Here is an 11,985-nt window from a genome sequence, read left to right as displayed (position 1 = left end):
GGATGGCACCCAGTGATGGCGATGATATTTAGGACACTGGGGCTAGTCATATCACAACCAAATAGTGGTGAGTAGAAAGTGCATTGTGGTAGGAGAGATTGTAATGTTTAGGTCAAGGTTGCAACGCGCGTTTGAGCTCACCAGGGTCAGCCGGTCACATGAGAGTCACACAGCCTTGACATCTTGGGAAAGGGATCTGCAATTTTCTCCGATATTTTATACTCTGGAAAGAACAAATAAGCAGCAAAATGGCTCTCAGTGATGCAGATGTTCAAAAACAGGTAAGGGTGATGCTCTGATTAGTAAACAGTATGTAGATTTAGTGTATTTACTCTACAACTTGTAAGTTGTAGCACAAGTTAAAACGTTGGTCTGTCATCCAATCGATCGAAAAGATCATGTGAAAAATCTGAATATATTTTGTAGAGACTCATAAATGATTTCATAGTTCATCTTCTGTAATATAAACTCTGATGAGGTTACTCTCTATGCAGAAATTTATCGTAAATTCTGCCTTCTGAATGACCAATTTATCGCCACATTTTCCACAATTTATAATATTTTTATTCAGTACAGTACTATTATTTTTTCAGAATTCAAGTTTAGGTTTAAATATTTTTATGAGTTAAGCTTGAAAATTATGTCAAAAGAAATTTTTTACCATTAGCTCCACATTTTAGTTTTTTTTTTTTTTTTTCAATCCGTATGTCATTAATTTAATGATTATGATGATTTGGATTTTGGTACCATGAGTGCATCTGTATATTGATACAGTGTATATGACTGTTATCATTGCAGATCAAACATATGATGGCCTTTATAGAACAAGAGGCTAATGAAAAAGCAGAGGAAATTGATGCTAAAGTAAGTATTTCTGTCATCATGGAACTGTTTTTCATATAGGATTATTTTGCCATTTTTGATATTTTTACCAGTAATTGCCTAAGATTAAAAAATAGTTACAACAAGAATATGAGGTTGCTTTGTTTGTTGATTTTTAACCAAGCTGTGGAATTGGTTAAAATGATTGTGTTATAGAAAATGAAACTCCTTTGCAGTGAAATACTAGTATGTTTTAATGTCATAATTGTTAATAAGTTTTAAATGTTTATGTCCATTTCAGGCGGAGGAAGAATTCAACATTGAAAAAGGCAGACTTGTACAACAGCAGCGTGTTAAAATTATGGAATTCTATGAAAGAAAAGAAAAACAAGTAGAATTACAAAAGAAAATGTAAGCATTAAAATCTGTTATTATTAGATTAACTTAATCATTATCAACTAATATCAAATATTAGACTTAGTGACTGTAAAATATACTTCTGTCAAAGGATGTGAATAAGATATATATTGTAATGTGACAATGCATCATATGCTGCAAAAATTCATTCACAGCTAAAAGAATAACAGTGCCAACTTCCCTGTACTGTCTAGTACAACACTATTTGTAATGATAAATCTGACAACTTATTTCTGTTTCAGTCAAAACTCCAATCTCCTGAATGCAGCTCGTCTTCAAGTTTTAAAATGCAGAGAAGACCATGTCAAGGTGAGGTTTTGAGAACTCCTATCCAGTAACAGCATCAAGAAATTAATTAATTTTTTTGTCTGACATTTCATGGTATTTTTCAGTGTAATACTTAAAACAAAATATTTTTAGACTTTGTAATTAAATTTATTGTGTTTTAGAATTTGCTAGAAGAGGCTACCCAAAGATTAGGAAAGATTACACAAGATAAAGGAAAATACAAAAAAGTCCTGGAGGGTTTGATTGCACAGGTAGGTTTTCTGTGATGACAATTTATTTTGGTTTTCTATAATGCTTTTTTTTATCAGACGTTTTCAATGCATAAATCTTATTTTTTTGTATTGAAAATGCAGTATACTTTAAAACTGCATATGATGAAACTATTACTTTTTCATTGCTACAGGGTCTGTTACAGCTGATGGAAAAAGAAGTTGTTCTAAAATGTAGGAAGGAGGACTCGAGCCTTGTGAAGGTATAATTACAGACAAGGGTTTAACCAGTGAGCAGTCATTGGATGGCCTCTTCAGACTACAGATGGCCTATGTTATACATGGGCAACTTACTGAAATTTTCAGTAAATGAACTCTGGGTGTAAACACTGATGGACCTAGGATTTTGCTAAGGGGAGGGGGGGGCAAGAATGAAAAGATTTTGCCTTGATCTGAGTGTCAAATTGAAAACATATCAGGTGAAGAACTAGAAAATGGAAAAATGGCTTGTTTGGGGGGGGGGGGGGGGGGTCTTGTTTCACTTGTTATACAGTTTTTGGATAAACAGATGTGTACCCTCTGGATCTGCCATAAGTAAATTATATATAAATGCACTTGTATAAAGAGTGTTACTGTCATTGTTGCAGGAGGTAGTTCCAGATGCCGTCAAAGTTTACAAGGACATAGCCAAACAGGATGTCAAAGTCACTGTAGATGAAAGTGATTTTCTTGGATCAAATGTGTATGTATATCCTAAGATTGCGTTTGATAAAATTCTGTGGGGGATTCGTGCTTAAGTGCATTCAGTGTAATCAGCTTAATTGTCTGACAAGCCTCCTTTAGTAGCTTCCTAATTAGTTAATTACCCCTTAGCAAGTAGAGGAAGGTGTGTCAGTCTTTTAAGTCGCTTGCCGTGATTGCACTTGGGGAGATACCCCTCAGAGTTGGATCGATCCAGCTAGTACAATGGGTTTATCCAAACGCTCCATAAAAGTACACTGTGGTTAAATTAATAATTGTCACTAAGTGAATTGAAAACTAGCAGGACCAGATGTGTTGTTAAAGTCATTTTGTTGTATAGTATTGTGGTAAGAATTTTTTTGTGACTTTTAGTTGTATGTCTTGGTGTTTGTAGGTCTGGTGGCATTGAGGTTCATGCACAGAAGGGGAAGATCAAGGTAGTTAACACATTGGAGAGTAGGCTGGAAATGATCTCACAACAGGTAAACATATGGGACCTTTTTCTTCATTTTAAGTGTATTTATAATACAAGTTCAATATATTTTGTAAGCATTACCTCCCTAAACATCACTTTTACAAAAAAAAGTTCCAGTAAATTTTACATAACATTCATACGTGCTGTGTGATGCTTATCATTTTATTTTGGGATTTTGTAAATAATTTTATTAACTTATAATTGATACATTGAAATTTCATATCATACAACAAGAATAGTGATGAGGATTTTTCTTTTAGTGCCAAATAAATTTAAATAAATGTTCTTGAAATGATATTTGGAAAGTGTATTGAATAAATTTGAGTGAAATTTGGTGAATGGGAAATTTAAAAATGGTGTCAAAATGTTTTATAGTAGTAATTTTTTACCCAAAGTTTGACCTCGATAGCTTCAAATAAAAATCATTTTTAATTCAGATTCTCCCAGAGATAAGAACAACTCTGTTTGGTATAAATGTGAACAGAAAGTTCATGGATTAATTGAAGAATTGGCAGAGAACTTAATACTGGTATTTAAGGTTTTGGTATTTTATTAAATGTATATTTTGATTCATCTTTTTTTTTTTTGTCAACTGATAACTTTATGATAAATTGTTGTAAGTTATATTTAGTCTAAAGTTTATGCTGAAATAGAACTCTTTTAATTATTTTATGAAATTAATTTGCTCAATATCATTCAGTGTTTTGCTTATATGCCCGTTTTCTTTGTTCCAGATTGTTCTCAGTGGATTAGAAAGTTAACCAAGTTTGTGAAAAAAAGGCAAGAAATTGCATGTTCAGATTATGATGTTAGAATTGTAGAACTTCCATATGTATATAAAGGTGTTTATGTCACTTTGTACATTGATGGATACATTAGCAAATCAACGGTATCATGGACAATTTAATGATAATAAATAAATAAATAAAAAAAGGTGCAGCAGGAGAGTGTGTATATACCTGTATTCATATTTATGTCAGTAATGGTGTTTCTAGATGAGCATTTTCTTAGTATCGTAATGCTTAAAGGTGATGGCAATAAAATTGATAAAACAAGGGTTGTGTTCATTTAATGTTTGCCATGTGCTGGCCAAGTAGAAAGATGGCTATGTTTTTGTGGTTGATTAAATATTTTTGGTTGATAACAGATGTGGGAGACATATTACATGACAATCTACAGGGGCAATTTAATACAATGTAAAGACGAAAATCCACTACCTAGAAAATTGAATTGAAAACTGTTAAAACAAACTGCCCTTAGCCTTGTTTGGATATTATAGATTCTTATTATAAACAATCAACAATGATACTTTATTCTGTGTTGCTTTATTTCTGTGATTCTGTTAGTACACTCGATGCTAAAAGTGCAATCTTGTGCAAAAAAATGACAAGCTATAAAAGAGCAGTTAATGGAAGAATCCTGAATTTGTTCAACCTTGGAAGTCGGTTAGACTAGAATATTAACTGGAGCATTAAAGAATTCAAAAAATTCTTTTTTTGTAGTAATTGTGTTCATTTCAATAATTCAATAACTCTATGAAGAGCAAATAATTGACTAGCTGCCACAGGGCAATGTGGTTCATTGAACAAAAAGCTTGCTTAACCTTGGCAGACATAAAATACTAAGTAACTGATGCATAAATTTCATCAAATAATTGATTAAAATTCACTTTAATAAATGTGTCCATTCAGCAGATTAAATACACTTTATCTGTCATATCCCAAGATTCTTTCTGCTACACCAAGTTCGTAAAAAGTTTGAGCTATTCCAAAGAGAGGAGCAATGACCAGAATCCTACAGCTAGCACCTTTGAAAAAAGCTGGCATTCCTTCCATTTGGTAGGTTTTGCTGGAACAAGGAGAAAAAAGTTTAAAATACACTTATACTGATTCTAGGACAATTCCCCCTTGTTATTTCATCAAAGGGATACCTGAATGAGTGAGATTACCCATTTACCTGCCTTTACCTGGGATACATACATTTTATCCCCAATATCACATTGTTCATTCTCAGTATGGTATTCATTATAAATGGGGGGATTGTCTGGGAGAAGAATTGTCCAGATACCACTTACATGTATACTACCATGGCCATTTCAATACATAAAAACATTTTGGTGCAGTTTAACACATTTTTACTTATGGTTGTCTAAGATACTTTCTACTTAAAACTTACACAAAACAATCCCTTATTCCTGAGTATGAAGCTTCCGTTTTTCCTTTTTCTATCGTCTGTAACCGGGTTTTCACGACTGTAAGAAATATAAAATACAACTTGGAAATAGTAAAGCTGGACAATTTCTTAATCATATAAGGTTAAAATCGAATACAACTAAAGCACTATCAATATGGAATAACAAAATTGAACTAAAACAGACATATAAACAGACACTAAGCACAAAATGGTTCTAATTATGGCATTTTATAGATAAATGCAATTTGTAATAAATAAAGTACAAGCTGCAGAGCTTTAAGTGAAATTAAGAGGACAACTGGTGAGACAAAAAAATAGATAAGCATACTTGGTAGTAGATAAAGGACTGGCTGCTGAGCGTAACTTAAAAAAGAGCAAAAAAAAGTGCATTTTGTAAAAGAGAAAATACTAGTTGGGGATTTTTTACATGAAATAGAGTTGACAGGCAAAATGAGATGAGACAATTATCTGTTCTGTTTTGCATAAAGCTTCATGAAGAGTGCTTTATCTGACTTAAACCATGATTCAAGCAAATAGTCTGTGCTTTGCTCTGTTCCTTGCATTCATGTGTTTTCCAACTCATAAGAATTGACCAAGTACATGTGTTAGTACGCAGTATTTGGATTTCAGATTTAAGGTCAGATTCAGAAGTTTTCTCCACTCCTTACCTACCTGCTTCAGCACAGGATACAAATGACTGCGCATGCACGAAAAGCACGCTGTTTGAAATAAACAAAATGTAGAAATTGACAAAGCCTGCCTGTGTTTACAGTCTGATTGATTTCAAAATTGAGAAATTTGCTTTCTGGTGTCATTCTGAAATGTATTGGAAATGTTCTGTCGATTGTATGTATTAAAAGGGACTTTGCTTAGAATAACATTTATTTTGCCTTTATTGTAAGGGGAGTCCCTTTGCATCTATTGTGTAATGTGTGGGTCCAAGGGAATTTCCCACCTGTCCCCCACTCTTGATAAACAAAATGCTCCATTTGACAGATTAAAAATAATATTGCAAAATGCACCAAAAATCATAGGACGTTTAATTGCAGGTTATGCTGTGAGGATATTTTTTACGAGTAGATGAAATCAGCTGATATAAAATGTTTGTATTCTTCTGATGTGTTTTGACTGAGTTTAAATTTTTTGAAAGTGAGGGAATGGTACAATAACGATATAATTTGTAATCTCTTTAAAATTGGAATTTTTTAACAAAGATTGGTTTGGTGTACATCAAAAGACTTTTAGGTTATTATTAAAACTTTCAATAATACTAAATATAATAAAATATAATAATGAATATGACAATAATTCTGGTTGACCTGGTTCTCATATCAAGTCGCAACGTTTTGTTCCTGTGCTATTTACTTCACCTTAAAATGTGTTAAATTTAGCTCAATACAGACTTCACATACCATCAATGGGATTGACTGCAAAAGATCCAACAGATCCTGCCACTATCCCAGACAAACAGTTGAACCAAAATACAGTGCCAGGCTTTCCATCCCTTCTAGCAGGCCCCTGGAAAATAGCATGGGAATTCACACAGATCCAAATAGATGCTTACAACAGAAATAAGATATAATATAATGAAGACAGTCTACATCACAAAACAAGAATCACTTAATATGGGAACTGTATTATTGCAGCATGATCGCAAGCTATGCATATCTATCTATCTATCTTTTTTACTGCCATATAAAACTGAATAAACAGGAACACATTCATGCAATATCACATATCCCAAGATTCTAAATCTTATGCCCTTAACTTCATTTTTCAAGCAATTAAAAAAGGTCGTCTCATTTCTCTACACTACTGCTGAAAACTAAAAAGGTCAATGATAACTGGCTTCTGAATACTGCTAGATGTGCTCAAATACATTATATAGAAAGGGTAAGACCTTTTTTGCTATGAAAGCATAAGTTGATGGACAGGTACCTATTAGGTGAAGTAAAGGTCATATGTTGAGCAGACTGCAGTACCTTGACAAGCAACAAGATCATCTAAGGAAATCTGCAGCTCAGGAATGGGTCTGGTAATCCAGATGGGGAAATAATATCGATACTTCTGTGCAACTTACTAGCTTTTGTAAGTATCCAAAAAGAGGGAAATAAATGGCAGAGAACGGTACATCTCTGAGGGCCGTAGAACCGAAACCTCTGTAGAGCCCTGGCAGGCCCTTCTCAGCAACTAGCTTCTTTGCCATTTGTGTAGCTGTGATTCTTTTGGCATTGACAGCTGCAGCATTTCCTAATCATCAAAACGAAAACGAATTTGCATTCCTGAGAAGCAAGTTTGATTATACAGTATGTGCAGTGTGCCAGTACAAAGAAATGTTAGGTGTGGATAGCATATTAGATGAGACTATGCTGAAATTTTGGCTATCTAAAAATTTTATTTCAGATTTAAAAGGTAAAACATAAGGCAAGACTCTCCAAGCAATGAACCCAGTTACCAACTCAGAATTTTCCTACCTGCTCCTGTGTTAATGCGTCCCGCATCCTGTTGCTGTATTTTCAGGAGTTCCATGGGAGTTGTAACAACAATCTGACATAACCCTGCACCAGCACCAGATACTAATGCACCAAAAAATGTCAGCTGACCACTGAAATTAGAACCATCCTGCTTACATACAAACTGATATGCTTCTTTCTTATATAAATTGCCATCTGATTCTATACAATTTTTTAACACAGTAATTTTGAAATGGGCATAGCTATTTTTGTTGCATATTATTTTAACTTACGTCCCCTCTCCCATTCGGTGTCTGAAGAAGTCATTGCACACCAGTTTGATAGCTTTCTCTGGTGTTATCAGCAACAAGTTAACCCCGGCACCTGAAGGAAGAAAATCCAACAAATATTATTTAATAGAAATAATGCTTTTGCTATAGAGTCAGACAGTTGTAATTGTCAAGAAATATCTTATGCAAATGTTAACAAAATAAGCATGCAGATCATAGAAAAATCAAAACTTAAACTGCGTAATCAGACAGTTGAAATTGTGCAATTCTGACCTTAAATTGTCAGTGTGAACAAAGTGTTTCATATCCCTTCATGTACTTTACACTGAAACGTTGCACACATCGTAAAGAAGCAGTTAATACTTTGTATTTTATTTGACAAAATGTCATTTTCACTAGACATACAGGGAAAAACAGTGAAAAAAAAAAAAGAATTTCCAGTTTTTGTCAAATCATGAATATGTTGATTTTTTGCATTTGTTATAGAAAAATTTTTGTAAAAACGACAAAAATCTACTTATTTAAAAAATTATAAACAAATAAGACTTATAAGTGCAGTATATACAAAATACAGAAATTCTTTAGAACTGCTATATTTTAGAAGAGAGGCACAGAAGTGACTAAGGTTAAAGGTAGGGTCATAGTTTTTATTCACCCCTGGTGCCTACTACACCATATCAGAAAACATCTCTACCTCTGTACATGCCCAGGTACGGCTGGTTCCTCCATGTCTTTATAAAACAATCACGCCTGAAGTTTTTAAAAGACTTAAGTGGTATTAACTGCCAATATACAAGTAGTGTACACACCTTAAACTGAGTATTAAAGCAGGAATATTTTACAGAATTTATAATTGCCATAGTTGATCAGAAAATTTATTTTTATGAATCACTCACTGAAAAAGAGTCTTCAAATGTGAAATGTTTCACATCTTATGATATTTGTATGTCTTTAGTAACAGTTCATACTCATCATTTTAAGGTGCAAAAAGAAAAAGTCTAAGGTGCACTCACATGTTCTTGTACATAAGTTCTCCATTGGGCCCAACTTGTTGATTTTGTAACCTTGTCTTAACTAGATCAATTGGGAATACACAGGTCACCCCAACAAGGCCAGCCATAGCACCATTGAGAATCTTGGGAATGCCCCTGAAATAAAACACAAGTCCTGCAAATTATATACAAGACCATCTCATTCTCTTCTTTCATTCATGTTTCATTATAACATGCATACCAAACTATTTTATTTAATTTTTAATTTCAAATAGGAAATGTGCTTTCTTTTCATATGAATCAGAGTTTTAAGTTTAAAAATTTTATTTTTCATCAATAACTGAGAATATGGTGTGTAGACTCTATCCCTGGGATTGTGCAAGAATGAAGTTGTTATTAAATGCCCACACAAAATTCCAACATTACTGATATTACCACTTCCCAACCTTTCTATGTGAGTTAAACTTACGCAAATGTGAGCGGTTTGTCAACAGTCCCTGCCACCATGATTGGGAGTTCCTCGCTACAGATTCATCTAAGAGAAAGAACAACTGAAATATATAAGGTCTTAATTAATCTGGTCTACCTCAGATGGAGATGATTTAAAATGTTAAAGATTCTTTTTACAGACAGACATAATTTTGAAATCTAGATTGTTAACTATCATGGCCTCCCTTAATGAACCTAAACTTCCTATAATGTAAATATGAAATAGTAAATATCACATTCTGTGATCATAACATCAAACACAGAGCCTCTAATTATTTCCTACCTATTATACATCATATCGCATGCTTTGACTTTTAATTATAAGCTAAGCGAGGTGTATACATCTATAATTACGTATACCTGTCTTTATAAATACAAATGATAGCAAGTCAGACCAACATCCTGTCAGCTCAGTTGATGAAATTGTAGTTTTAGGCTCTATTCGCATAGATTTTAGATCGATCTATCCCCGATCGATCTAATCTCACTAGATTACTTTCAGATAATCTGACTTAAATGTCCATCCCGCCTACTACAAGCTGTAAGTGGGTAATTAACTTTCGTGTCCGCCCGGCTGACAGCTATTTAGCATGAACCCCCAGGGAGTTAGGTCGATCTAAAGTAGGTCGATCTAATCTATGGAAATGGGGTGTTAAAGAAGAGAGCAGACACAAACACTAACTGATATATATGACCAATAAAGTAACCAAACAATAAACTTGATTATTATATACAGTATCTATCAGCATATTTAAATTCAAATTTTCAGTACATTAAACAGAATGCATCACATATATGTCAACAGATTTTAACTCATATTTTTCACTACTATATGTAACAGATGCACCACAGGACAGCTGGGAGTTTGTGAGATGTATTTGTGATATACATGAAAGAGAAGTATGAAAAGCTGTCAAACACACCTTGCTAATTGCCAGGTATAACCGATTTTCTACTACAATACAACTAAAGACCCAAGATACATCATGTCTAAATAATTTGCTTTCAACATCTGCTGGGGTACAAAAACTGATATTCAAGTTTTGTCACAATTAACACAGTGAACCAAACAACCATTGCACTCAGTAACCATGTAATAAGCCACGTCTCTATCAAGTGGCACAATATGTCTGAATATGTAGCAAATATATGTGCTTCATCAAACCTTAGAAAAAGATTATATCATCCTCATCATATCTCGTTTAATGGATTAAAGCACATAGATTTAATTAGTTTCTCCACAATGCACAACTGGAATCTAAATGCCAAAGTTCATCTGATGTATCAGCATCATTCTATAAATTCCTACTCATGCATTCTGTCAAATATGTCTAGAGAAAACAGAGTTATATTCATAGACTTTGTTGAACCTTGTTAGGTAAATAATGCAATTTTGAGCCTCGTCCAATTGCACTTTCCTGAGGTTTGCAAAGCAACAAATTGACTTACGCTCATTTGTGTAATATTTTATGGCTGATGGGGGTATACTTTCTAAAGTTTAGACTTTTGAAAAAAAAATAACACAAAAAATATTTAACTTAAACGACAGAACTGTACATGACCTTAGCATTTTGTGAGTTAACTTTTCAACTTCTAAAAAGTGGGTCAGACTGTATACATTGTTATAGTTGTAAAAGTCATAGGGTCAGGACTAGCACAAAAATTCATGCATTAGCACTCCTAATCCTATTCTGATATGTACTGTCTGTGCTCATGAACTAGGTCAGGACATGCTTAACAACACAGTTTTAACTGTTATAACATGACTGAATATTGGATTTGTCTGACCCAACAACAGTAACTGCTGGATAATAACAGTACTATTACACTTAACTGTTGTCTGGTTATGTGGATGGATCCTGACAGTTAAAATGTGTTAGTCATACATGTAAGGTCATTGTCTGCAAAATATGACAAACCGACCAATTTTCGTAAAGAAAAAAAAAAAAAACTGCACGGCTGAAACATCATAACCAGTGGAAATTGTTCCAAGGCTTCATTATAATAATTTTTATAATGTAAAAATAACATTATATAATTATCATTAGAAAATACAAATTATCAATCAACATATGTTGCAAACTTCTGAACATACAAGTAAATGAAGCCTTGGAACAAAAATCAATTATAAAACTTATTCATTTGAAAAGCATTTAGTGATCAAATTCATGACATACATATGTAACTGACTAATGAGGAACATCGATAATTAAAATCAAATGCATAAGTACATGTGCATTGTAATTTCAAGGTCAGCTGTGAAACCGGCACCTTGTAAATTCTTTGACTCGTTTTCTGTTCAAGTGTTACAATTTTGCCAACAATTAACACTCACCAACTTTTGCGGGGAAACTGGCTACCTATCTGGGGTGACTCCCCTGATCAAGCGAGATAATGTGACAACGGTTTCTTGGGTGAATATTGTGTACATGTGTTAGTCTCGTTTTCGGTTGCTAAAGACAATCGGTGAGACCCAATCGGTGATGCAGGGTGATGCATTTTTGACATTTTGGATATTTTACGGGGAGGACGACAAATTAAACTTTACCAGTAATTAGTTTTTTTAGAATGTAGAATTAAAATCTCAATTGTTGAGTTTCTGGTTCTCATCAAATT

General features: G+C 33.5%; 2 protein-coding genes across 7 annotated transcripts; one reads left to right on the top strand and one right to left on the bottom strand.

The window, feature by feature from the left end:
• Positions 1-99: 99 nt before the first annotated feature.
• Positions 100-4,007, top strand: LOC106178177 (V-type proton ATPase subunit E). The gene is made up of 10 exons (XM_013561253.2): positions 100-281; positions 799-864; positions 1,124-1,233; positions 1,482-1,548; positions 1,689-1,778; positions 1,931-1,999; positions 2,384-2,478; positions 2,872-2,959; positions 3,390-3,481; positions 3,687-4,007. The coding sequence occupies exons 1-9, from the start codon at positions 249-251 to the stop codon at positions 3,450-3,452; spliced, it is 681 nt and encodes a 226-aa protein (XP_013416707.1). The 5' UTR covers positions 100-248; the 3' UTR covers positions 3,453-3,481; positions 3,687-4,007.
• Positions 4,008-4,260: 253 nt separating this feature from the next.
• LOC106178175 (mitochondrial glutamate carrier 1) lies at positions 4,261-11,868 on the bottom strand. Of its 6 annotated transcripts, XR_015331790.1 has the most exons (11): positions 11,705-11,864; positions 9,350-9,415; positions 8,902-9,036; positions 8,583-8,638; positions 7,892-7,982; positions 7,620-7,750; positions 7,226-7,395; positions 6,558-6,663; positions 5,818-5,864; positions 5,128-5,203; positions 4,604-4,800 (listed from the first exon to the last, which is right to left on the bottom strand). XR_015331790.1 is itself a non-coding variant. In XM_013561249.2 (10 exons), the coding sequence occupies exons 2-10, from the start codon at positions 9,385-9,387 to the stop codon at positions 4,659-4,661; spliced, it is 945 nt and encodes a 314-aa protein (XP_013416703.2). In that variant the 5' UTR covers positions 9,388-9,431; positions 11,705-11,868; the 3' UTR covers positions 4,261-4,658. The 6 variants fall into 6 exon arrangements, 5 of the variants coding, with proteins under 5 accessions (XP_013416703.2, XP_013416702.2, XP_013416704.2 ...); XM_013561249.2 differs by lacking the exon at positions 5,818-5,864 and having other exon boundaries at positions 4,261-4,800; positions 9,350-9,431; positions 11,705-11,868; XM_013561248.2 differs by lacking the exon at positions 5,818-5,864 and having other exon boundaries at positions 4,261-4,800; positions 11,705-11,860.
• Positions 11,869-11,985: the final 117 nt, after the last annotated feature.

This window comes from Lingula anatina, chromosome 1, assembly GCF_051362555.1.
Source record: "Lingula anatina isolate TDL-2025a chromosome 1, LinAna3.0, whole genome shotgun sequence".
Taxonomy (NCBI): Eukaryota; Metazoa; Brachiopoda; class Lingulata; order Lingulida; family Lingulidae; genus Lingula; species Lingula anatina.
The sequence above is the reverse complement of the archived record's forward strand: the minus strand, read 5'-3'. Positions and strand labels throughout refer to the sequence as shown.